The sequence below is a fragment of the Zosterops lateralis genome, assembly GCF_965231275.1.
Source record: "Zosterops lateralis genome assembly, chromosome: 4".
Classification (NCBI taxonomy): Eukaryota; Metazoa; Chordata; class Aves; order Passeriformes; family Zosteropidae; genus Zosterops; species Zosterops lateralis.
Window position 1 is genome coordinate 15,070,406 of NC_139765.1, and position 27,815 is coordinate 15,098,220.

The 27,815-nt window shown below is 38.4% G+C and overlaps 1 protein-coding gene across 4 annotated transcripts in view; it reads left to right on the forward strand.

The window, feature by feature from the left end:
• The window catches only part of DGKI (diacylglycerol kinase iota), a 99,783-nt gene that overhangs the window by 2,541 nt on the left and 69,427 nt on the right, over nt 1-27,815 (forward strand). For 3 of the 4 annotated variants that reach the window (XM_083859489.1, XM_083859488.1, XM_083859486.1), the window contains 12 exons: nt 3,887-3,973; nt 5,174-5,269; nt 7,083-7,165; nt 8,521-8,581; nt 11,630-11,743; nt 12,270-12,407; nt 13,579-13,657; nt 17,633-17,688; nt 18,578-18,640; nt 18,870-18,943; nt 20,253-20,364; nt 22,863-23,062. In XM_083859489.1, coding sequence (XP_083715615.1) covers nt 3,887-3,973; nt 5,174-5,269; nt 7,083-7,165; nt 8,521-8,581; nt 11,630-11,743; nt 12,270-12,407; nt 13,579-13,657; nt 17,633-17,688; nt 18,578-18,640; nt 18,870-18,943; nt 20,253-20,364; nt 22,863-23,062 — 1,163 coding nt within the window. Of the gene's footprint in view, nt 1-3,886; nt 3,974-5,173; nt 5,270-7,082; nt 7,166-8,520; nt 8,582-11,629; nt 11,744-12,269; nt 12,408-13,578; nt 13,658-17,632; nt 17,689-18,577; nt 18,641-18,869; nt 18,944-20,252; nt 20,365-22,862; nt 23,063-26,440; nt 26,504-27,815 lie in introns of all 4 variants that reach the window. The other variant, XM_083859487.1, reaches the window with a different exon arrangement.

Consider the following 27,815-nt stretch of genomic DNA (forward strand, 5'->3'; position numbering starts at 1 on the left):
ACCCTATAGAAATGTTTGGTAAACACTTTGAAATATTCCCTTCACATTGATCCAGATAGTACAAACACAGTATTTAAAATTTTTGCAATTTCACATTAAAAAAATGAATGTGTAACCAACAATCTGTTTTTCATATATCCCACAGTCAGAATAAATATGGCTAGAAGCTTTTTGGGTATAAAATATTTTCTCAGCTCTAATTAACTGCTTACATTGGTCACAGACAGCTCCTGAACTGAATTTCCTTCTCATATAAAATTGATTTTAGTGATGCCTGCATCCTGTTTTTGTGGTTTCCTTTAAGTAAATAAGATGGCATTTTGTAGCAAAACCTTGCCCTGTTTTATAATTTTTTATTTTTTGATTGCTTCAAAAATAGTTTTCCATGCTTAATACAACGTGGGTCACCACCTTTCAAATATTAGGCTTGCACAAGGACCACACTCTGTGTCTCGTTACCAACAGTGTTATGCTAGTGAAGCGTTGTGGTGTAATTGGTTAAGAACAAATTTATGCTGACAACCAATGGTCTAAATGCTTCTTGTAAGCAACTGAGTGCAAGATGAAGAATATTCAGAATGGTTCAAACAGTTTTGGAATTGGTGGCAGCCCTGTGTGTAATGACCCCGTTACATGAATGGAAAACTCCTAATACCTCTTCCATGTTATCCGTAGTGTGAATCACTTCTGTAACTTTTCTAGTGATTTCCAGTATTTCTGTATTGCTAGCAATGCTTTGATACCAGGTCTGTTTTCCTGGGGTTCAAAACAATTCCATTTCCTAGTTTGTTAACCAGGTTGCCCTTGTTGACTGGTGGTATTTTGTTTAAGGTGAGGTCTGGTAGCCAAAGTGGTGTTAGCTCTGGCAGTGGACTTTTTATATGCTTGTGCTGTGAGAGAAAAGTAGATGATAAGGAGGATCTGCCTGATGGATTTACTGACTTAGTTTGTCTTCTGTTTGGGAAGACAAAGGCAGTAACTGTAAAATTCCAAGGTTTTTCTGTTCAAGGTGAGTAAACTTGGTGTATTGTTCTCTTCCTTTGAGGACTGTGAATTAGTTCTAGTGAATACCTAAATTTCTGGGCTTATTTCTTTATTTCCTCAATTTCCTCAATTGCTGAATCCAGCTGGCTTGTCTGATAGTGGTTTGTGAACAACCAGAACACAGTAGAGATTGACCTTCTCAGATGCTGTTCATTGTTTAAGTAATTTGAAAATCAGTGTGCTAAAAGCCTTTGAAAACTGAGGATGAAATGTTGTAAAGGAAAGTTGAAAGGTTTCATCAGATTTGTCTGAGGTAATCCATGGCCTTCACACCATCCAACACCATCCAAGAAGGACTCCAATCCTGTTCATCTACCTAAGCTTTCTGAGAGCTATACTGACCATTCAATAATATGAAAAATCTCTTTTTGAAGATGGACAAACTGACATCCACAAAAGAGAGGTTTCCTCTCTAGAGGCAAGTTAGGATTTACTTATGGTGCCCATTTTAAAGGTATGCTTTGCTATCAGGTACCTTGCTGAATAACATTTTATGTCTCATCACCTTGTTCTGTGAACAAGAAATGTATCCATTTCTTCACTTCAGTGTGCAAAGACTGCTGATACTCTTTGGCTATTACTCTTCTGCATGTTTGCAAAAAAACACCTGTGTATGTTTAAGCAGCTTTTTGCGGTTCATCTGCTATGAACACGTGGTTGCAATTACTGTAGCAAAGCTTTAGGGTCTATTAACACTATAGATGTAGGCATGTTAAAAAAAAATAAAAATAAAAAGTGAAACATCATTATTGAGATGCAGCATTTAGTGTCTTTTTGAGTATGGAAATGAAAATGTTTATAACCATGAATGGAGGCTTAGCCTTCAACTGTTTCTTGAATATAGCTTTTTTTAATAGCTATAAATATATGCCTTTTCCCACCCTACTGTTTGGTACATTATAGTGGGATTTAATGACAATTACATTTAAACATTCTTTAAATTATTCTTTTATGATCTGTCTTTACCTTTGGTATGTATGTGAGCTTTCAGTACACTGATAACAAAAGTGTGGATAGACTTTGCCCCAGCCCAGGGAGAATCCTTCAGAGAATGTCTGAGGAACTGGGCTAAGGCCCCCATGGGAGGCAGCTTTGAATGTAACTTTCATAACTTTCTATTGACATCAAGACTTTTGCCTGCAGTCAATGTGACTACTGAGGTAGGGCAATGCAAGACCATGCAGATGGGATTGCTGATGCACTTGGTAGTCAGTGCAGCCTTTAAGTTTTGCAATGCTTTCAAGACCACTTTGTATCAGAGTAGGGAAGATTGTGAAAATATGAACACTTCTTTAGGTTATTTCTCAAAATATGGTCTAAAAGAACAAATTCCTGAAACTGATGTACAAGACCTGTCTTGTCTTCAGTATTTCAGTAAGGAGTAAGGCATACATATTTTCTTCTCCAGGAATGCTGAGCTTGTGCTCTGTGGCAGGCTTCTCTTGGTCTATGTAATAGAGGACAATGCCTTTAGGTATTTCAGTTAGATATCTGTTGGTTTTTCTTCTCAGGGATGTGGAAGCATTAACTTGTGTATCTGGTGTGTCATACACAAGTCTTGAAATTCTAAAAGTGGTTGATGTGTAGTAAACAAAATTTAGTAGCTATTCCTGTTCATGTTGGATAGCGAGCAGGATTAAGAATAAACATCACTTTTTACAGATTTGGTGATCTCTGCTTGTTGACTTTCATTAGTGGTACACTTCTGATCAAGGTCAGGACAGAAATGAACTTTCACATGAGCTGAGTGAATCTTGCTTTCTCTCTTATATCCAGGGGGAAAAAAAAATCAATGATCTTTCTTCTAATTCTGTATACTACTTTATTTCCTGGTGATGGCTAGACTAGAAGTTGTAATACTGCAAAAATATTTGGAGTATTTCCCATAAGACAAAATTTCAGTTATGGAAATGGTTAGGTTTTCCTGCAGGTATAACTTCAACTAGTGAATTAAAAGAAATAAAAAAAATATATAATAAAATTTCCCCTTTTTTGGACTGCTCTTATCACATCAGAACACCTTTTTTCTCAGTATCACTGAGCAGATTGTCATCTGCCTGGAGAATAGCCTTGACATTAGTTCTATTTTAATAGGTTCTGCAAAATACAAGCACTCGTACATTATCTTTCCTATGTAGTTAAGCAATATTGTTAGTTAAAACCACTAAAAATATCACCCCACAAACACCTTCTTTACTTAAATCGTTAAAAAATTTAACGATTCACTTTGTTCCTTAGCAGATGATTACACAAGTTTCTTCATAGGCTGGAACTGACTCTACAGTGCCAGCATCATATGCCATGGTGGCCTATGTTATGTTGAGTCATAATAGTTGCCAGAGCTAAAACTTGTTGTTTTCTTTCCTTAAAAAAAAAAAAAAAAGCAAACAAAAAAACATGAAAAATATCTTATTTATCATGTTTTTTTATTACATCTTTATGCAGGTGGTCTCCATACCAGGAGACGAGCCTGATTGGGCAGGAGACTGGAGCCCCGAAGGGGAAACGGGCGTCTCCTACCCCTATTGGGAGGGTTGGCAGGTACAACATGTGGTGTTATGTGAGTCAATGGGAGCATCTGATCTTTTTTCCCCCCTCACAGCGTGAGAAAGTTTCCAGTTCCAAAGCACCAGTCTGGTCTCCGTGTGTGGCTTTCTCCATAAACGGTGGTGTGGAAGTGTAAAGCATGCAGCGCATGTAATTTAAATCTCAAGCATGTGCCAGATACTCTTATCATTCTCCAAGTGGACATGCATGGAAGAGCTTCGTAAAGGGGCTCTGTCTGGGCCTGTCTTCTAAATTTTGGTTTGCTTTTCATGTATTCTTTTTTCTTTTGATGTAGAACTCCTTAAAGACTTCAACAAGGCGAAAGAAGAGAACATCCTTTAAAAGAAAAGCCAGCAAAAGAGGAAATGAAGTAGGTATTCAAGTGCTTTGGAAATCATACTCCTTTTGTTTAAATGTCTAAACACAGACTTGAAAGTTATTAGGCTTTATTTTTCCTTTTTTTTTTCACTGAAGTGCTTAATGTATTTTTCCCTTGGAAATTCCATTATACTGAATTTGTTGTTAGAAGAGATAAAACATGTATGGAAAGTTTTATTTTCTGAGTTGATTTTTTTCAAGAAACAAGGTACTAGACTATAGAATGACCAGCACCCTCATGAAAGAGTGTTCACTTGGGATTAGAGACGCAGCTCACATCCTTTTTTTGCCACTAGAAGAACAGGGTGTGAAACTGTGGCTGTGACACCCATGGTGCATGCACTGATGCAAGGCTGTGGTCCAGATGTGATCTATTTTAGGCTATCTTCTTCAGGGGATCTTGTATTAAAATTGGACCACAGAGAGAGAAAACAGTTTATTGATCTATTGGTTTATTTACCATGTGTCTCATAGAAGACCTTGCTTCCAGATCCTTCCTAGAGGATTAATTATATAGACAAACAGCCTTATGGGAGAGGTGGAGGGAGACTTGCCCATGCATAGCCAGGGCTCTCTGGTTCAAGTCCTTCTTGCATGGTGAGAGAACTGCAAACCAGAAACTGGAATTTGTGACTGTTAGACCTCAGGACATTGCCCTCATTGCTGGGCTCTTGAGCACCCTGCAGGGACTAGGGAGTAGGGAGACAAATAGTTTTCTCATTAATAATGTCATGTTGGATCTGTGGCATTTGTTCAAAGGTGGGAAGGCAGCAAAGCCAAGAATTTGAGAGCAGATTATCTGCAAATAAGTGCTTATGCAACTTGTCTCTTAGATGGAATTAATGGAATAAGTAAATTATCTAATTCTATTTTCCTTTGGAAAAACTGTTTGTATTAGAATTAACATTGTGTCTGATACATTATTTGTGTTGTGTGAATAATTGCAAGCAATAGGGTCAGAAATAATCTCAAAAGGATTTTGAAATAGTTGTGTGCTACCTTGAAATGATATTTTCTCCCTCTTATTTTGTTTTGTTGTCTCAGCTGGATAAATTACTCTCAGCTGGGCACCACATTGACATGGCTGTACTATTTCCAGTTCCTGAAATAGTTTTATCAGTACTAGGTTGGCTCTTCTGTGTGTGTTATGCCAAAGAAACATACATCACTTGTACTAAAGCTGTTTCTCACTTCTGTTTCTCAGGATAACAAAGGCCGGCCTTTTGTGATAAAGCCCATCTCCTCTCCACTCATGAAGCCACTGCTGGTTTTTGTCAATCCAAAAAGTGGAGGGAATCAGGTAAGAGTGTCAGCTGGGTCTAGATAGCAAAGTTCAAGTTTACCAGCAGGGTTTCTGCAAATGACACTGTTTCTGTGTCAGTCAGAAAAAAAGGACTCTATGCCTGAAGAAACCTGAAGACCCTCTTCAGAAGAGGTCCTTGCTGTGGAATGGCCTTTCTATCTCAGTAGAGTAGGATGACTGGAATGGATATTTGAGTATTTGAGTGGTTGTACTCCTGTCTTCAGATTCTTGAAAGGAATCTAAAATGATAGTTTGGAGGTTTTCAGAAGATTTCATCTTTCCACAGAAAATTTACGTTTTCAGTGAACCTTTAGACTTTATCCAAAAAGTGGCTTAGTTTTGCTAGGAAAGGCTTTTGAAATTACTGAACGTGAAATGACATGTTCTTATGGCATCTAAAAAAATCATTAGTGGTCTTGTACTGTACCACAGAGACCAATTTTCAGTGACTAAAATGCAGTGGACTTCTTCCTTAGGATTCTTGGAATGAATACTTACCCAAGTGAATATTTTCCTGGTTCTGCCACTTTTTGAATATCAAATATTCTTAGTGTTTTTCAATAAACAGGGCCTTGTAATGGAAAAGATTGGTGTAAGGTACACCAGAGGCCTATAGAGCATGAAGAGTAAGTAGTATAGGCACTACTCATTTTCTTGTCTGTTAGAATTAGGGAGGATAAAAAATGAACCTGTTTATACTGATTCAAAATAAAAGGAAAAAACTGGTTCTTCTCACAGTCTGAAGTTCAGTAAAAAACTCCTTGCAATATGGTGTTGTTAATGCTAAACATTTACACAGGCTGGAGGAGGTATTTGGAAGTGAAAACTGTGAAGTCCTGTACCTCCCTCGGCTTTAAGAGTTCTATGAACTGCACACAGCTGAGACTGGAAGAATACTTATGGCAGACATCACAATTATTTTCTCTCTTTTATACCTTTTCCTAGGTCCTATGACTGCTATTTTTGGTTCTTCACTTCAGGGAAGGTGTCAGGCAGAAGATCCATCCCTAGGAAGGGAGAGCTATGGAAAATGCCTGATGTGTACCCTCAGGCCACATCTGAAAGGCATTCTTGAATTAGACTACAATTTCAGCCCATAGAGTTCTTAGCTCTCTGCTGCTAGTAAGAGATCCTGTCACTTTGTGTCTGGGCAGAATGTGAAGGAAAATATTTGGGTGGGAATATGAACCACAGAGTTTAAGAAAACAGAAATTATACCTTTAGGTGATGGGCTGGCCACACTGCATTGAGTGAGGGACCACTGGAGCAGCTGTACCCCACAAAGTCCTTGACTCCTGCTTCATTAGATGGTAGAGGTTACAATTATGAATGATCATTGTGGTGATGGTGGAAGCCAGAGCACTATCATTGCTTGGATATTGGGCAGCACACTGCCCAGTGTTGTGGAGACTTTAGCTGCACTCTTGTTCAACTTCTTGCTGTCATGGATACCTGAGGGTGAGGTGGGATAACAGAGGTTCCTTCTTGTTGCAGGTGGTGAGAAGCAGGAGAACAGGTTGCTGTGGGAGATGAACCTTTGGTCTGACCCCAAATGCCTGTTCTTATAGTAGTGATCTGTGTTGTTGAAATTGGTCTATATGCCTGCATGTGCACTTCATCCTGGATTGCTATTCTACAGAGCAGTCATTTGCTATGCCACTTTCTAGTTTGTCTTCTTGTTTTATATTTGCTTTATAAAGCACAGAAAAAAAGAAAAGCAGGTGAAATATAGTGAATAATGCACACTATCATTTCCAATAATCATTAAACTGCTCATAACTTCCTTCCTTTGGTTTTTCTCTCTTGCCAGGGCACCAAAGTTCTCCAAATGTTTATGTGGTATTTGAATCCACGCCAGGTCTTTGATCTCTCTCAGGAAGGACCAAGAGATGCGTAAGTACTGGAGCCTTCATTGCTGTGCACCCTGTTTCTGCTCTGCAAAACGGGAAAAGATCTAGCTTGGCTGGGTTAGTTACCCTGTGAGATTTACATATCCAGGTTTTGGTGGCAAAGGGAAGAGATGCAGTGAGGGCTTTTGTGAGAAGAGGTCAGGAGCTGCCCCGGTGTCCAGATAGAGCCAGGTCCAGATGGCTCCAAGGCTCACTGAGGATCCCAATGCCTGACCATTCCTTAATGAATGAGCATTCCAGTGGGGTGAGCCTGCCTCCAGACTGCCACTGTGCAAGTGGCACAGACAGCACTGTGCAAGTGCCCCGCTCACTGAGTAACTAACTCAGCTTAGCCAGGCAATAATTGAAGTGCAAGCCTCTTCCAAGGGAGAGAGTACCTCTCTTTAAAGGGCTGATTCTTGCTTCCAGGGCCTAAGAAAGCATCCTACTGTGGTATTGGATATAGAGATACTGACTTTACTTAACCATCTGCTCAGAATTACTTCCACATTTTGTGAATATGTTTTGTATGTTTTGTATGTTTTTGTAAATATTATTACTGTAAAAATTTTACAGTAATAATGTAAAATCAAATATTTGCCTGTAGAAGAACAGTCCAAGTCTTTCCCATTCAAGACATCCAAGCTTTTTGTTTTTCTGCAGAGACACTTGCACTGCTGTTGTCTCATGAGGTTTAGAAACTTTAAGTTAGACATACATTTTTCAGAGCTGTGTAATAGGGAAAAGGAGGGTTAGATCCTCTGGTCACTTGGCTCTCTACATGTGAAAGTCACCCCCTTCATTAGAAAATATTTTATTATGGCTTTCTGAAGGGTGAAACTGAAGGAACAGGAATTCAATGGGTGGTTTTTTTTGATCTTTCCTGTTGATATTTAGATCACATATCCAGAGAAAGAACTCTATTACATATTCTTGCCTTCTGTGGTGTTAAAATATAGTCACTAGCTGAAAAATCTGTCACATTATACAAGACTGAGAAATGGTAGCTCAAAAAGCCATGATGAAGAACATTAAATATTGTTTTAAAACCTCAGTGTTTAAATTTGTTTGCTTTAAGGTAAGAGAAAAATGAAAGATTTTGACCTCCCTAGAGGGAATATGAAAATCTGGGAAGATGCTAAACAAACACTTGTCAGGAGGTGCTGCCTAACATGGAGGAAGGTCCCATTTCACATCCTAGTGGTTTTGAATTTCCATCTCCACTCATATTCTTAGTAATGAATATTTGAAAATGCAGTAAGTGGTGGTTACACTGTCACTCAGAAAAATGCATTAAAAATGTCTGCATTACAGTCTTACATTTTTCTCCTTTTTTTCCCCTTTTCCCTCCCTGGGCAGGCTGGAGCTGTACAGAAAAGTGCCAAACCTGAGGATCCTGGCATGTGGTGGGGATGGGACGGTACGTGGCAGGGACCTGGCAGTCCCATGGTCTTGGCCAAGTGATTAAACTCCTCACGGTGGTGGGTTTCCCACCTCACACTGCCTGCACAGGCACAGAGACATAACATATCTTACACCTGTGAAATCTAAGATTTGTTTTTCAATTTTCTGTGTGGCCTGGCCTGTGAAGATATAGGGCCAGATTCTCATGTCCAAAGCCCTCTTTCCCTTATGCATGAAGAATTCGTACAGCTTAAAAGCAAAAAAGACTAATCCATCTGGTTTCCTCTCACTATATACATTAGATCTGAGGGTCTAGAAGAATAACTTAGGGTCTGGGAGTCATTAAATCTTGATTTCTGCTCCTTCCTGCTAGATGCTGGCAGATCCAGGTTCAGTACTTTTCTTTATGAAAGAATTTCTGTGTTCTTGGGTAAGTGAATGGGGTCAGACCTTTAAAGGATTTGAGCACCTTCATTTCGAGAAAAACTCTGCAGCTCATGGCCTGAAGGTCATGAGTGGTAATGGAGTAATTATAACTGCATTCTCTTTCCAGTACTTGAAAATATTTTAAATCTCAGTCTGTGCCACTGAGTGCTAAATACAGTCAAAAAACTGACCTTTAATCTCTAGGAGCTCAGTTCCCCAACATGCATTTGATGGCAATTTTAACGCTAAGTATGGTAAGGAAAATGCATTTCTACTCACAAGATGCAGTGATTGGACAGAACATATCAATGCAGATGTTTAGGGCATGGAAAGGTAGTTGGTTTATTTTGTAGAGAGCAGAATCCCCTCTCTTAATTTGTCTCTGCTTGAATTTCTGGGGGAATTTTTTCAGCTTCTCTGGGTCCTTTTAAAACCCCAGTGGCAGGGTTATTAATATCAATGTTTCCCCTTCAAGAATGAAGAAAAAAAAAATCAATGATAAGACTACTGCCTTCCTGGTACATGGGAAAGTAAGATGTGACTGTTACTGAATGATGAACTTTCCTTAAGAAACATGAAAGACTTTTAGCAGGATGCATCAGCTGAGAGAAAGTGTTTCCATTTGTTTTCTTTCCCATCTGAGGAAGAGGGAAAAATTAATCATGAAAATATCAAAAGAGAAAAGAATACAACTACATCGAGTTGGACCATCCTATTTCCCTTTGCTGAACTCTGCGAGCGAGAGGTGGCAGCACCTTCTCATTAGTATGAGCAGCACTCCACTATTACCTTGGCTGCTGCTCAGTTTGAAACAAATTAATATCTAGTTATTCCCAAAGCCATTACATCTGTAAATGAAAAATCTGGCTTAAATGGACTTAATGAATATGCAATGAGACCAGATGTTACTTCTCATTATTGAGGTGAATCAGAACTTATTGTAACTTTTCCATCGTGACTGCTTGCTGTTACTTCCCAGGGCAGAAGTAGAAAGCTTTGCTTTCAAAGCACTCAGGAGCTTTCTGTTTACAGGGAAATGATAGTCTGTGTCATCCTGGATTGTGCAACTAATGTACAAGGTTTAGGAATGACCTCAAGTTAAATAGCAATGTTGTGCTTATAAATTAGTAATTTGCAGTTTCTGTCCATCAGTTAAAAGCATTTACAAAGTGGTGGGTATTGTGATGTTACCTGTAGCAGTGGGAGGCTGAAGCACAGATGTGTGGATTAAGTCACTGGCAATGATAATGACCAACTACTTAAAGAAGTCCTGGCCCTACTGATGTCATCTTGACTTTTTATTCTGTCTCTTGTTATCAGTACAGAGGTATAGATATTTTGAAAGAGGGAGGATTACTTACCTCTGAAAATCCCTTTAAAAGACCTCAGTAATTTTGGTGACATCCAAGGTCATAAGAGCTGTAAATACTTGAGACGGCTGTTGTCAGACAATGAATTCAATGGGGATCACATCCCAGATAAATGCTTTAATAATTGGACAGTTGGTTGTGATAAATAGCTGTCTGATAAATGCCATTTGTACAAATTGAAATTTATTTTTGAAGAGACTTGGAGAATGAAATACCCTAGAATAGTAAATAGCATGGTGGTTTCTGTATTTATCTGGCCACCCCCTCTGCAGTCCTTTAAACCCCAGCTATTTTTCCTGATGGCCACGTTATGTTGGATGCCTCTTGTGAAGCACCAGTGCTATCCTGGTTTGGATTGAGAATATATTTGAAACCACAGTAATATTAGTTGGGGCAAGAAAACATCAGTCCAACTGTAGTCAGGATTTTGGTTTTCTGTCCTGTTTAAAGGCTCACTTTTGCAGTAGAAACTGCATCTTTGAAGAATGACAATAGGAAAAAAATCTTTTGTTAGTTTTTATTAATTCTTCATCTAAAAATGCAGCATGAGTTCTTAATCTTTTTTTTTTTTAAAGTGAAAAGTAGTTTAAGAAAGAATCCTTTGTTTTTGCAGCAAGAATTTCAGTCAGCAAAATTTGATAACATCTTTAACAACAATTCTTTCTCCCCTTTAAAAATTACCATTTAATAAAAAGAATGTAATTTACAGTAATTTGTTCCTTCTGGTTATATTTGTATTTGCATGCTTTATGTAATCCAGAAGAAAGATAGAAGAAATAGCTCTCTGAAATAACTAAGCTTAGGATACAAAAGAGACAGATTCATTGTTCCAATCCAAAGCCTCCAACCCTGAGCCTTAGTCTGTCTTTCAGTACAGTCTTTTATTCTTTTATTATCTGTGTGTGTATCTGTATATTGTAAATATATATAGATATAATGCCTTGAACTCACTGACATAATTTGGGACTAAGGTCTCTTCTCTGGGAAAGGGAGACTTGTGAGCAAATTCATGCTTGGCAGGACAAGTTCTGAGGCACCATGCTGTTTTAATGCTTCTCTCATTTTCTTTCATAGCTGTTTGTCAAAGGTTGAGTTTCTTTTGACATAATGGTAATTTAAAAAATTACCTTGAATTGTCCATGTTATTCTTTATTCATTTTTAAATTTCTTTTATTAGATCTTCTCTGTGAAAAATAATATGATATGATCAAAAAATGTCTTTTTTCCTTTGATATTCCTGACGGTTCTCTTAATTTCCCTTTTTATAGGTGGGCTGGATCCTGTCCGTCCTTGATGAGCTTCAACTCAGCCCCCCACCTCCTGTGGCTGTCCTTCCACTTGGCACTGGAAATGACCTTGCCCGAACCCTCAACTGGGGTGGGGTAAGGACTGGCTGGGGTGCCCTTATGTGGGAGTTCTCAACTTGCTTCTCAGATTTAGTTGTGTGGAATGGAACTTCCTTCTGGCTAAAATAGCAGGCAGGGTTGTGTCCAAGGTCTGCTTCACTCTGGCATTACAGTTTGCTTCAATTTGCAGTCTGGGATTTTGAATTACTAATGATATTGTTGCAATAAAAGTGTACATAGATGAATCTGGTATTTCAGGCCAAGTAACAAGAACAGTAAACAGGCTTCTAATTTAAGCATAATTTAAACTTTCTCTTTGTTTATCCTTTACTACTGGACTTATTCCAGGAAAGGCAAATATATTTTGAATTCATCTCCTTATGGCCTTACTTTGCCTACCCGAGACTTGTATACATCAATAGTAGCTTGTTAAAATGCTTGATGAAAATTTTATTGAGGGTCTTAGATGAGTGTGAAAGGAGGGAAGTCTGTCAGATAATTGATGAGTAATTTGATTTGTTTTCACCTTCTGTGGCTGATACTCTGGTCCCTCGGCTGCCAGGGTTACACAGATGAGCCGGTGTCTAAGATCCTGTGCCATGTAGAAGATGGAACAATTGTCCAGCTGGACCGCTGGAATCTTCAGGTTGAGCGCAACCCTGATTTGCCCCAGGATGAGCTGGAGGATGGGGCACGTAAGGTTAGAGCCTGCTTTTCCCCATGGAAACCACAGAATGCTTATGAACCACTTTGGGTTACACTTGAAGCAGCATGGGTGGGGAGTTCTGCAACTTGTTAGTTTTCTATTTGCATCTCTTCCTTCCATTCTTTTCATATGTCAGTGATTCCAGAGATGCATGAAAGGCATTTATGTGTTGTTTGAAACACCTTGGCGTTGAGTGTTTATGTCAAAGATTAAATCCTGGAAAAAATCCCTAGCATTTTATCAGAAAGGTCATTGTTGCTTTTCTCTAGTTGCAGGAAAAGGGAACCTGTCACTGCCATCCATTCCTCAATTAGACAAAGCTAAAAACAGAATGTAAAATTTTATTCCTTAGGATTTTGCTAATGGATACCAGCTGTTTCCTACTTTACAGCAGGGTGTAGTGCATTTTTATATTTAACTTATTTGTGTTTTGGTCTCCATATAATCTCCACTGGTGTATCTTGGTAGTTGAAGAATGAGAAAATTTTTGGGAGGAAATCACATAGTATTGTATCATTTGGACTGGAGATGTTGAAAATACTACATAATTTTAAAAATCTCCTGATTCTGTGAACCATTTTCCTTTTCTAATTATAATTTCCAGTTTATCTATTGGATGCTGCAGTTGCCTCTCTACAGCCCTGCTGGGTGTTTGAAACAATGAAGAGGCCAGATGTGTGCCTGCCTGCCTCATGCATCCTCAATAGGATTAGGGCTTCTTCTCTGGGACTTGGGTTGCTCCTGGTTATATATGAAGCGAGAAGAACACAGCTGGAGTTTCATTTGTCATGCTGAGCTTGAAGAGACAGTAAAACCTTTGAAAACCTTTGTGTTGGTGAATATCTTAAGTGTCTCAGCCACTTTATTTAGATTATGGGAAATCTAAATGACAACATAAGGAACCCTTTGATGTGTTAACAAAGACACATATACGATCATAAAGCACTGTAGGTCTATTTGTGTTCTTTGGGCTCTTGGATCTGATAATTTTCCATAATCCATTACTAACCTTCAGGGCAACCTTCTGCTTACATTTCCCTGATATGTTTCACTTTGTTCTTAGTAGGTTTCCATGATGAGCCAAGTTTAAATAGTTAAACCCTGGTGTGTTGAGAAATGTTTCATTCATGTTGTTTTTATGTGTCTTTTAATTATCTAATTACAGCTTCCCCTCAATGTCTTCAATAATTACTTCAGTCTTGGATTTGATGCACATGTTACGCTGGAGTTCCATGAATCCAGAGGTAATAGGAACTTTTTATTTCCTTAGCCTTGTGGATGAGCAGTTATTTTATTAATTAGAAATAGAGTTGGATTTAACATCCTGTTCTTCTAATTCAGAAGTAAAGCTGGAAGATAAAACCTTAAGATACATACAAGAAGAAAAAGTGATTTTATCATGATTTTCCAAGGGACTTCATGATTAAGAAATGAAAAAAAAAGAAGACTGTAATGTGCTGGATGAAAAGGGCTAGAAGGGAAGCTTTCCAAAATGCTAGATCTTATAAAGCAGATAATATATAAGTCAGGTGTGGAAGTGGAGGGAAGAGAAGAACCACGAGACTGGAAGTGGCAGGAACATAATTGTGCTCTCAAACTGAACATATGCTACATCTGTATCAGTATACCTTAATGTCCCTGGGCTTGGTACAGACCCACAGTGTCTCTATGCAATTTCAAGGCTTTAATGTCCACACAAGTGTCAGGGATTTGGGCAGTTGTAGCACCTTGTCTGTCCCCTTGCCAGTGGCAGTTATGGCACCCTGTACAGACTGACATGTGGCTTAAGGACTGATATGAACAGCTTTGCACTGACATGAATTGCTCTGTTTATAAGGGTTAAGGCAGGTATGCTTGTAGAAACAAACCTTGTCCAAGTGTCTGCCTTCAGCTTTTGGGCATTCCAGCTTCATGGGCAGGTATTTTTTCTGAAACACAGCCTTCCTTATATTCACTGTCATACTATTAGAGTGTCATTTCAAGATGAAAAGATAGCACTTTGATGCCAGGCTAAATAAAGAACAGGATACATGATGGAATGAGCTAATGCATATTTTATGATGTTTAAGACTGCTTTGAGCTTTAGGAATAATAATGAGGGGCCACAAAAGGGCACAGGAATGAAATTATGACAGCTGTATGCATTTTTTTTATGAGTGCATATCACTCTGCATTGCTAATGTGACTGTGAATATACAGCATAGATTAAATGCATGCCTACTTTCTCATTTAATGGAGGCATTATTTAATAATGAAGTTATGGAGCCCTATAAAGAATGAATGTTATTCCAGACACGTCAGTGTTTTAAAAATTTACATGGGTGAAAAAGCACTTGGCAGAGCAAGCTGTGTGTCTGAGTATGTATGGCCAGGAGAGCTTCTTTTACCGCAAGTCTTCACTGTTGATGTCATCCTTGTCTTCTCAAATGCTAAAATATATGGAGTGAATTCTATGTATTTTAGAAGAGGAAAGCTTATAGTCTTGGAGGTGTTGCTGGTATGGGGGTTGTATTGTTTTTCATGTGGAATTGGGGTTGCTCCACCTGGAGAAGAAAAGGTTCCTGGGAGCACTTATTATAACCTTCAATACTTGAAGGGGATTTATTTGAAAAATGGGTCCTGTTTCAATAGGACAAGGGATAGTGGTTTTAAACAAAAAGAGTGTAAATTTTAACTAGATATAAAGAAGAAGTTTTTAATAATGAGGGCAGTAAAACACTGCCACAGGTTGCCTAGAGGGGTGGTGGAGGCCCCATCTCTGGAAACATTCACACTTGGGTTGAATGAGGCTCTGAGCAAACTGATCTAGGTGAAGATGTCCCTGCCCATTGCAGGGGGTTGGACTAGATGGACTTTAAAGGCTCCTTCCAGCCCAAAGTATCCCCTGGCTCAGTGATTTAAGCAATGCCAAGCAGATTATGATCTTATTTACTCCTGATGACAATCCAGAGAAACTCTTAGCAATGGTAGCAAAATGTGAAGTACTTTCACAGGTATAGTATTTGTGCTCTTGAGGTAAGTGGCTGTATGCATTTTCTTATGCGGAACTATTGTAATCACAAATAGTATTAAAAAAAAATGAATATCGTGCCTGCATACCAAAATAAGATAAATTGACATGAGCGCTCAGCCCAGAAGGACACTTTATGCAGTGGAGATTGGTCAGCTGTTATATTTAGAATAAGCAGTGATTGCAGTCTCTCAAAGGAACCTATATATTAATGTAGCCTTTTCCATGGCAACCTCTACACTTTTCTTGTGACTAATCAGATTGAGACTCGAGGGCTGGATCCAAGTCTAATGTATTTAGCTCTGCTTCTTTGAGAAGTGTTCTGTGTAGTGGTTCTTTCCAGCTTCCTCCATTGTCATCCTTATGCTTTGGTAGAGCATGGAAGATGCAATTTACTTTATCCCCACTGACATGCTGTTTGATCCCTCAACTGTGCAGGACTGTTCATTTGCAGGAAACTCTCTCACTGCACACAGGCAGAATCTAACACATTCCATTTTCTACTTCCTTGATGGTTTAGGAATGGTGAGGATGGAGTGAGCCTCAGATACGCACTCAACAATTTACTTCTACAACCAAAGTTATGCTCTAATTAACTTAAGGCTCTATTTTACATCACAGAGTCCTTCCTCCCTACCTGTGCTCATCTGTGCTGCCAGAAGTGGGGCCAGTACCTTGAGGGACTGCTGAGTCCCTGACTTCAGAAATGTTCCTTTCCTGTTATAAACTGGGGCTTTAGTTATGGGGGAGTATTTGTCGTAAGATCCATGTAAGGTCCAGTGCTGTGGTGTCTGCTGTCTGGAGCCATTGAGGATACTCACGTGAGAGAATGTGCAGCACAGGCACTAAGCCTTCAGAAGCCTTCTGCTGCTTAGCATGGGGTGTTGAGACTCTCTGCAAAGAGAGTGAGCTCAGTAAATGAGATGAGATTGACTTACGTGATTAAATTCATAGTTTGAAGTAGAAGTGGTCCTGGCTAAGTTTGAGTCACCTGTGACACAACAACTGATATAGTAACTGAGCCAACAAGCAAATCATTCTTACAAAATGGGGCTGTATTTTGCGAGATGTAGTGGCTTTCAAGAGAACTAGAAGTATTGTTTTAAGTGGTCATTTGAGAGGTAATTTGGATGTGTCCACAGTATATGTGATGCTTTAGCCAGAAGAACTGCTTTGGTAGTTTGATATGAGCCAGGGAGAGTAGTTGGCATGAACACTGAATACAGGGTCCGGAGGGCTGCTTCTGGAATCTCTAGATGGCACAAACAAGGAAAGCAGTTTCCAAGGAGGCTCAAGAATAAACTGTATTCTGGAAAATGTGCTTTATATTGGGAGATTAAGGGAACTCCATTTAGCTTATTGAAAAGAAGGTTAAGAGGCAATTTAATCACTGCCTAAAAGTATTTACTCAAGAAGAAGATATCTGATAGTTGAAGGCTCTTTTATCTCACAGAGAACCATAACAAGATTTACCAGTTGGCAGTTGAAGACTGAAAATTTCAAGATTGAAAGTCCCACATTTATATTAACAGTGAGAATAATTAACCATTAGATATACATTACTGCTAGACTTAAAATTCTCCATCACTTGAAGTCTAATAAAAAATGAAATTACTTTCTAAATGAGTTTTAGAGTAACCAATTATTTTTTTCCTTTTTTTTTTTTTTTTTTTTTTTTTTTTTTTTTTTTTTTTTTTTCCTGCAGAGACCTTTGGGTAGAAATGTCTATTCCTTAGTAAATCTAACACATCAGAATTTAAGGACTGTTTCATCTTGCAATTTACTAATGCTTTACTCCTGGTTCAAAGCATGGGTTATTGTTTCATAAATTTCTAATAAATCTTACAGATTTGTTCTCCATTGTTAGAAACAGAAGTCTTAAAAATTCTATTGAGGGATCATAAGATGAATAATCTGAGAGGTGTTAAATTAACTGATTGAATTCTTATTATCTCTTTGCTCATGTTGCCCTCTATTTCCCCTCCCTACAAGAAAAGGGAAGGATTCAATGTTTGAAATTCAATGTTTGAAATCTGATAGCAGAGAAAGGCACAGATGGGGGACTCACACATGGAAAACATATTTATGTTAATATTTTCTATGAGTAATACACTGAAAGCACTGTAGTGCTGGCAGGAAATGTGAAGGTATAATGAAGTCTACTTGTTTTATTCGGGTGTTCATACTTTTATTTTTCATCCTTTCACAGAAGCAAATCCAGAGAAATTCAACAGCCGATTTAGAAATAAAATGTTTTATGCAGGGGTAAGTACGTCTTTGTCTTACAGAATGATGTTAACTTAGTTGCTTGAATGTCTTAATTAACTCCCCCCTCACTTTCTCACGTCAGGAGTTCATGCCAGTTCATTCTGCCTGTTACAATTTCAAATGCATACATGCTGTTTCTGGCAGTACCACACACAGGAGTCTGTAGAAAAGAGCCTGTGGTAGTGTTATCATACAGAGCTGAGCAGGTGAGAAAAGTGCCACTCCTTTGGACACAGTCCTGGTCATATCTTGGTCCCTCTGCCTCTGGCTCTATCTTGGTCCCTCTGCCTCTGGCTCATGAGCTTGTCAAGGCACTGCTCTGCCTCTTTCAGGGTTTGGGAGCTGCATTGATCCTGACTTTCCTAAAGGAATTCCCAAAGTTATGGCCCATATCTTAGTAGCTTTGTGGAGCAGTATTGGATGTCGGGTCATGGGGAGTGCAGAGCACAAATCAGATATTTGGAGTGAATAATGATGGGTGAATATACACATATAATTGCCCACTTGTGCATTCAGGAGGCAAGTGGACAACGCTTTATTCTAAAGCCATTAAGAGCAAATTCCAGTTTGATAATGAATGACATATGACATATTTCTGGATGATAACACCCACTGTACCCACGTGCCTTAAACATGGAAACAAGTATGTGAGCAATGCTTAATTGTTCAGGATACCATTACACTTGGGTGTCTAAGGACATTTTCCAGTTAAGATCTCAAAAGGAGAAGTAACACAATTTAAAACCATAAAATAAAATCATGTCTTCTAAGAGAGGAAGTTTGACCAAAGGATGGCATTTTAGTAATTAGCTCTGTGGAGGGATAAGAACTGAGGGAAAAAATAGAGAGGAAGAGTTGTCAACTCCTGCACTTATTTCTGTTGCAGGCAGCCTTTACAGACTTTCTGCAAAGAAGCTCAAGAGATTTATCCAAGCATGTTAAAGTTGTGGTAAGTATAAGAAATTGTGTCATAACATTGTGGGAAGGGGGTGGAGATGGAGGTTTGGAGAGAGAGTGAGGTGAGAGTTTAATGGCTCTGTTACTTTTCAGTTTTGAGCATGACATTTGCAACACATTCCAAGGAAAGTCTTGGGAAAGTTGTTACAAAGCAGCAACACTTCTCTTGTCTGTGGCTCCATTCAGCAATTTCTCTGTCCTCTGTCACTTTGGCTTTGTAGTGTGATGGTACAGACCTGACTCCAAAGATCCAGGAGCTGAAGTTCCAGTGTATAGTGTTTTTAAACATACCCAGGTAAGCTCAAGACAGATTCTTGAAATTATACAAGAAAAATAACAGTAGTTTTCAAAAGACACCTAGCAGTTGTCCTAGGCTGGCTGAATGTGCAGGAAGCATTTTGCCTCTGGGTTACCATGTTGAGAGCTGGCTGCTTATAATGCTGTTAACGAACTATGCAGAATGGCATCAGAGTTCAGGGTGTAGTAAAACTGTTCTTTAAAAATTGAATATCCTGACACAGTAGAGATGCTTAACAAACACATTTTGAAAAGCTGTGCATGTAACTTGCAAACAAGTTAGTAAAGAGACAGATACCTGGTCTTTTGCTTAATTAGCATCAAAGTGTGAAAAAAGGGAAGGAGGGGACAGAAATGGAGAGAGGGGAAGGATAAATATTTTACCCATTAAAGAATACCAAACTGCTGAAAGAAGTCATAGTTTTTAACACGTTACAAGGTGTCCTTAACAAAAACATAGCTGAATTATCAAAAGTTGTTAATCTCCTGCTCTCTAGAACAGTAGTCTCCAAACTTAATTTGATTGTGTATTTCTATCAGTGAAGAGCTTTTAAGTGTGGCCCCAATATATGTATATTTATAAATTATATACATGTACCTCTATACCAGTATTACAAGCAATATAAAGCATGCACAAATATGAATTAAGAATGTCATAAAGAAGAAAAACCCACCTATTTTAATGTTTGTTTTTAATGTTTGCTTTCTTATTGAAAGTAAATGTGATATTTTTCTTCACACACTCTAATTGTCTTGTCAGTTGTGGATTTTTCTAGCATGCACCCCACTTTGAAGACCATTGCTTTAGACAACATCCTACTTTGCTCCACAGGCAGTCCCAAGCACTTAACCTTTTGAGTCCTGCACTGCAAGCTTCTGCTTGGTGTCACCTCTCCAAGTCCCCCCTTCTATCACTTTTAGATCACTTTTACATCTATTCTTTGATGGTAGAAAAGAAAGATGCCATAACTGTATCTGTTCCTGCTTCTTATGTCACCCTGCCTCCTCAAACTATGCAACATTCAGTTAGGACTGATGAGCTAGCAGGAAGAGAGGAAAGAGGGGCAAAACAACTTTATGGCTCAACAGCTCAGCAGCAGGAACCAAAGCAAATAGGGAGAAAAGAGTGCTGCTGCTCCATGACCTATTTCCCCTCTCAGAGAGGAACCTGATAAAGTTTATGGTGGATACATTTGAGAGTGTTGTATCAGCTCGAAAACAAAAAGAACAGGCTAAAAGGCTACTTAGTCAGGACCCATCAAGGCAAGCTGCTCTCTCCAAGTCACTCTTCAAACCTCTCTCTGTAGGTATTGTGCTGGCACAATGCCCTGGGGGAACCCTGGTGACCACAGAGACTTTGAGCCCCAGCGCCATGACGATGGCTACATTGAAGTCATTGGGTTCACCATGGCCTCGCTGGTGAGTGCATGGGGGAGCTGCCAGCCTGGGGGACTCTGTGGGCAACACTGTAGAGGGCAAAATATCCCTTGCCACTGATGAACAAGTGTGTTTCCCTGTGATCAGATAAGGCGAAAGCGTGCTCTGATGTTAAATGGCAGAGTCAACTTGTTCTTTTCTAATAAGAGAAGTTTTATTTAATAATAAAGAGTACTACTTGTAAAATATAGCTGATTTGCATGTGTAGTGCTCCGAAGTTAAACGGCAAGATGATTACAGTAAGAACAGTATGATAGGAGCAGGAAGTAATGATTTTACTGTGGGAATGTTCTACAATCAAATAAATACTCCTTTTTCTTTTTAACTCCTTTATATTTCAATCAATGGCATTAAAGTCTCTTTTTAGTTATAGCTGGTATATAAATATGAAATATTATATAAAGTTATATGCACATACAATTTCCATATGCTCACCAAAAATCTTGTGAAACTTCAGTAATAGCTGTGGAAATCTTTATTACTATTTCTTGCATGAATTTTATCTCTCCTTTTTATTGTGCTAGGAAAAGGAAATTCAGCCAATAATAATTTTAATTTGTCAGTGCACTTTCTTTCAATGCTGTCCTTAAAGTAAACTAAAACTGAGTTACCATAAAAGCAATCTCACTGTAAATACCCTGCTATGGCAGTGGTCAAACACTGTGGCAATGTCTTCAGGGGGTAGTTAAATGAAGCCAGCATTGACAATTATCCCCATGCTAGCATCAACCTACCTAAGGCACTGCAGCTTGAATTTAGTGTGGCCAACAGAAGGCCCATTACTGGACTTCCTGGCAAGTTTTTATATCTCACACTTAGCTCCATACCCATAGGCCTTTGTTGCTGCTGTCTCATGTAAACTGGCTTAAAACAAAGATGGATAATCCTGTTTTGTTGTGGGACTTGCATTCAGTCCATGTCACTTTCAGTAAATACCCACGATAATGGTGTTTGCTTCCTTAAAGAGAAATTCAGGCAAATCTAATCTTCAAAGTAAGCAAAAGGCAGTCTTGGTCAGTCTTTCCTTTAAAAGTTTGTCTGGGTTGAGGATACTTTCCTGGCTTTTTTTTTTTTTTTTTTTTTTTTTTTTTTTTTTTTTTTTTTTTTTTTGTTTTGTTTTGTTTTGTTTTGTTTTTAAGAGGCCTAGTGGATTAGGGAGATAACCCACAAGAAAAATTTTCTTTATTAGCCTAGATCTTGTGGAATATATATGGAATATATGTGGAATATATGTAGAATATATTAGATCTTGTGGAATATATGTGAAAAGTTTAGGGCGTGTTTTTACAAATGCTGTAAAAATTCTCTTTAGCATGTACAAACTGACAGTTTTCAATCAGAAGAGTTTTTTGTGCTTGCGATTAGCACAGTTCTAGCCAATGGAAGTGGCTAGACAGATCTCAAAAGCTACCAACAATTTCAGTTGGGGCTGAATTTGAGAAGTATTGCCCTTTGAGCTGTTGTTTCTCTTCCAAGAAAGCCTAGTTGAGAACTGTCCTTTGGTTGTGACGCTGAAGAACAATTGTAACCCTAGGCTGTGTTGATATAATCCTAACTTGCCTTGTATGTCCCTCAGATGTGGTTGTTGTACCTAAGTGGGTCTGTGAAACCAAGCAAAAGAACTATTTTACAAGAAGTATTATTATATCATTGATCTATTGTCAATTGATCCATAATATTAAATGCACAGGCCTTGACTTGTGTTTAGGCTGCTCTCTCAGCATTGCATTAATATGAGATTTTTTTCTGCATCTGAGAGATGAGAGTTAATTGTCACATAATAGTCATATTCATTAAAAAATTCATTTCTGCCCAAAAATGTCTGCCTAGAACTTGAATGATCTGTTCATTGTCTTCTTTGTTAATTTCTTTGAAATGAATTCTTAAATATGATATTTAATTGTTTTAACAAGGTCCTTCTCTTTGCTCTTTTCGGCCTGTTTAATGTTGAGGTTGACCTGATGTGTAAGCTTTCATAATAAAAAATTTGAATTTATCTGATTCACATTAAGGGCTATTCTGTTCAGGAAGGGGAAATAATTTTTCTGTCTCACAGATGTATCTAATTAGGGATGTTGTTTTAAAGAGCAAATAATTATTAGTATTACTGTTATTGTAAAAACAAACCAACCAAAACAAATTGAAAGGTTTGGGAATGAACACAGTTAGTAATTTGTGTGTGCACATGCGTTTATAGAGATGATGAGTCCTATAATGCAGTCCTTTAATGTGGTTAGATATCTGCTCTTTGCCCATCATTTTTCTTTATGAAATTTTAAGTATTGCTTTGCAGTTTTGGGGTGAAAAGACTTTCACTGTGCTTTTTTAGAAAAGCTTAGATATGGAGTACTGAGTAATGGATGCTGTCAGCAAAGTGGCGTTTTGGATTTGTTAGCTGCCTCAGCTATCTCTGTTCTGAGATCTCCTTTCTTTCCCCTGCTTGGTGTGTTTGTGGTTTTTTGTTTGTTTGCTTTTTGCAGGCTGCTCTCCAGGTGGGTGGTCATGGAGAGAGGTTGCACCAGTGCCGGGAGGTGACGCTCCTGACGTACAAGTCTATCCCCATGCAAGTGGATGGTGAACCCTGCCGGCTGGCTCCCTCCCTCATCCGCATCTCCCTAAGGAACCAAGCCAACATGGTGCAGAAAAGCAAGAGGAGAACATCTATGCCTTTGCTGAATGAGTGAGTTGCATATGTGCATGTCCTAACAACAGGAGGCCCGTGTGGGGCACCATATTCTGTCATGGATTTTGCATGTACTGGACTTGCAGTGCATTTGAAAAATAAATTTAAAAAAATCACATCTTCTGAAGTTCCTTTTCACTCTATTTTAAATACTTAGCTGACTTTCTTTTACTCTTTATCTTCTGAGTTACTCCTGTCTTGCTTTTAGTCTGGTGTTCTATCTTTCTTTGATGTATTTATTTATTTAGAGAGGTTTCTGCAGGCTTGGCAGTGTGCCCCTTGGCTTCTGACGGTTCTGCATATGTATGCCATTTGCCCTTGAAGTTTTTTGATTTAGTTTCTCAGCTTTATTGATCTACTTTTTAAGCTGCATTGAAGACCCTGTAAGAAATTGCCACAATCAAGAACTAATCAGGACATATTTCAGTCTCTGTTGCGAGCACATGCTGCCTGGCAGAGTTTATGGAGAGATTTGAATGTCCTGAAAGAACTGTTTGTACTTTGCAGGAAATCCTTCTCCAGTATAGAAACCCAAATGAGAAATGGGTTTTGTAAACATGACTACAGAAAAGCTAAGAGGATTGGAAACTAGTAGCTTGTGAAGACGAATACACAGGACTAATGTTCCTTTTCATCATTAAAATTTATTTACAAGCACTGTAGATATATTTTATTCAGAAGAAACTTAAATAGTCAAATTTTGATCTATGAAAATGAGCATCCAATAAAATAATTTAGATTGTTTTGTAAAGGGTATTATCGTAATCCCTGTATAGGTCTTGCTGTTAAATGAGTGATGCAAAGGATTTTTATGTTTTTCATCAAGTATTCTAAACATGAAGCAAAACAGCCTGTCCCTTATCCAAAGATACTGAACTAATGGCCTAAAGTTATTAATGATCTACCTTTAATTCAAACACTCATGCACTGAGGCTTTAATATTTCTGGGGAAATGGGTGGGGAATTTTGCCGTTGCAATTGTAATGGTGAGGCAAGTTTTGTGAAGAGATGTGATACCTTTCAATAGATGAACTAATATAACTGGAAAAAAAGGACAAGGTCTTAGGCACACTTTTCTTTTCAGCTGTCTTAAAAGTTGTCTCTCTTATAGCTGTATATCTAGAGAAAGATACTGCTTTACTTCAAACTTTGACTCCAGCCCTTAAGAGTTTTTTGTCATCCCCTGGCTCTCAATCTATCAATGTAATCAAATCCACCCTGGTTACTTTCAACATGTTCCTGTTCAATTTTGCACTGTTCTCTTACTGAGACTAATGCCCTAAGTTGCAGTGGATGCCCATTTCTCTAAAGTGCAATTTCTATTTGTCTGGAAAATACATAAGGTATACTCATCTGTCTTAAGCAGAGAATAGCAGACTCTTGAATATGGGCAGCAGTGACCAATTTCACCCAACCATAACTCCTCAATCATTAACGAAAGCTAGAGTAAAGAAAAGAGCAATCCTAGGACATCTTTTTCTGCACTGAAGGAGACTCATACAAATATAAAAAGAGAATTCATGGTATTTCAAACCAATAATTAGCATGGTTAATTTTGGACTTTTAGATCTGAATTTAAACTGTGGTAGGGAAATACAGATTTGTAGTCTATGCCAATTGTCAAGGGAATATTCTTCATGGTTTAGCTGGATTTAAATGTGCCATGTTACACTAAATTGCTGTTAGAGTCCTTTGATTTGGCTGAGGTATTTTTCTGCAGATCTGTGTCTTGGGAAAATGCAAATGATCTGTCAGGAACTGTAGTCTCAGCTTCACATATCGGAAGCTGTGTGTGTATATATTTACATCTATTTCTATATATATCTGTGTATGTACTTCACTCTGAAGTGTTGAAAAGGAAGGAGAGAGGGCTTGAATCTTCTACTGTGATAAAAAAGTAAATGACTTGTTAAAGCTTAAAATCTAAGAAGCATATTTTAAGAAGTTCATTCAATATGATTCCGATTGGTAGTATTGCACAAGTGAAGAAATTTGTAATTAAATATGTTTATCTATTTTTCTTAACTTGGTCTCTAGGATATAACTCCTTGTACTGTTGGAATCTTCCAGAAAGCCTGGTATTGGATTGAACATGATAGATTAAGGGTTTTTTTATGACAATCATTTGAATTTTAGATGTGTGAGATGTCAGTAGGTCTGGAGCTATCCTTAATTACTAGACAGCCCTTCTTGAGCTCCTTGCCAGGAAAGCAATTAGAAAATTATCTTGGTCACAGAAATGCAGAGTTTTTATTATTGTCAGCTTTGATATTATTGCCAGATAAGAAGTGAGAATGAGTAGAAGACTTAATTTGAAGAAATTTTACACTGTTTCTGTATTCTTTTGTCCTGATCCTTTTTTTAATGTGGCTGTTTTTTTTTCTCCTTGAAACACTTGAAACACTTCTCACTCCTGTTCTCCACTATTGATCACAGCAACATGTGAAAAAGACAACACATAGCTCGGTTTTCTGTGACCGAGCCAAGAATGTGGTTGTTGTGAGCTGTACCAAAAATTATGGGAATAAGAAGAGAAACTGTGTTTCATCTTTTCCAGCAATAATTTTCTGATTAGAAACTCCTGCATTATATTCCCTTGTAAGTTTCACTTACTGAACACTTTCTGAATTGCAAAATGTATTTTGCTCTTACTGACTTTTAGTTTGAGTTGAGGAAGAGCATTCTGCATAATGGAAGAGAAAGAAGAGGGAAGAGGTTTTAGATAAAAGATATTCGATATATTCAAGAAGAAGAAAGGGATAATTTGAATATAAACTCTGAAGGTGAATTAATATTGGGAGTCACTACATATAAAATGCAAGTTTCCCTAAGGTATGAGAAAGAGAAATGGAAACAGCAATTTGTTATTGTGGATACAAAATCTCCAGTGAGGGTATATTTTTTCTTAAACAGTAACTAGAGATGGTCAACCCTTGGAGACAATTCCGTCCATCTGGATCTCAGCTTTGATGTTTGCATTTCTGGACCTGCTTCCAAAGTCTGTGGCTTTGAAAATTTTCAGTGCCTGTGGAAGAAATTCTGGGGTCCCTTGTCTTCCTTGTATACTTGTGTGCCAAGCTTGTCACTGGTCCTCACTTGTGTCTTTAGAAAGCTCCTGTGTACCACATAGTAGTGATTTTCTCCATTTGCATGTCTTCAGTTGCTCTTGGCTTTCTAGTGTGAACTCAGAGCTCTGCATGTTCCTTCATTCAACTTTTATGTGACACATTCCTTTTGTTTCTGTTTAAATGTTGTGTGTCTTTCTCTTTCTTTCTTCTCTTCCACTCCTTCTTTCTCTCTCTCGCCTTTTTTTTCTTGTCTGTCCTCACCGTGTGCCGTTTTTATCCTGGCCACTCATTTCCTGCTGCCTTATAGTATCCATAAAGTGCAGTCTGCTGACCTGAGGAGAGTCTCAGCTCCCCCTGACTCCTTCACTGTGTGAGTATCTGGCTTTTTTCTATTCTATAAGTTCCACAGCCCTTTGTTATTACCCTGTGTCATTCAGCTGAGAGATGGGGCACTAAAATCCAGGGAAAAAATGGGAAGAGGGAGCTCAGATGACAGCATGACTGATGGGCATAGGTTCTTGCCAGGAAGGGCACAGTTCCACAGTAGCCAAGTAAGGTGAGCAGGATGTCTGGTGATGGTGACCAGGTTCAGCCATGAGCCAGCTTCTCAAACGTCCATGGGAACAGGCACATCTGAAGTTTATTGCCAGGCACCATTCCTGGAAAAAACTGAGATGAGATCTTTTCAATCCAACACAAGAGGTTTCTTTTGACTGTAAGGAAAAAATGCTTTGTATCATAAGGTTGACAGAGCACTGGCACAGATTGCCAAGAAAGGTTGTGGAATCTTTATCTTAAGTCATAATCAGACCCTGCCTGGACATGGTCCTGACAGCCTGCTTTGGGTGCTCCTGCTTGAGCAGGAGTTTACACCCCATGACCCCTAGAAGTCTCTTCCACCTTCAGCCATTCTGTGATTCTGTGAAATTTCAGAAAGCTGCAGGTACTTCATTGTTATTTTGCAAACAAGGAAAGATTTCCAGTTTGGTGTGTTTTTTCCATGGGTCCTGTTTGCTGTATTCTGCTGAGAAGTATAAAGTAATGAAACCAACTTGTCTCACCAATTTAACATCTAAATTAGCATCTAGAAAAAAAGTTGAGATAGCCCTCATTTCTTACACAGAACAATGAGCTGTGTGTCCAGGAGAATGAGTACTGTTTCCAAGCTCAGGGAAAATGACCTCCAAGTTTTGATACAGTTCATTTTAATGTCCCATTTGATATCAGCTGTTAGAATAAAGCAGGGAGAGAAAGACTTGCAAGCCCCAAACTAATTTGAAAGTCAAAGATGTTCTGTATCTTAAAATCTGTAAAAATAGATTAAACATGCTGCTGACTGGGACTGCCAATTAATGTATCTGGCAAATTAAAATAAAAACCCATGAGGTAGCAAGGAAATTTGATTTGGATTATGATGGCTTTGAGATTCAAATATTCCTTTGTTTTTTTGTTGAAAAACATAGAAGTAGACTGAGTTTCAGTTAGTACTGAACAGCAGGGCACATCCTACTGAGACCTGGTGATGGATATAGCCTATCTTTGATAAATGTCAGGATTTCTGCAGCAGGAGATGCATGGGAATTTGGGGCAGCCAATTTATTAGGCTCATATGGTCTTTTTTTGCAGAGACAGTAGAACTGTAGTGTGATCCATTGCAAATTCTTATACAAGATGTATAAGTA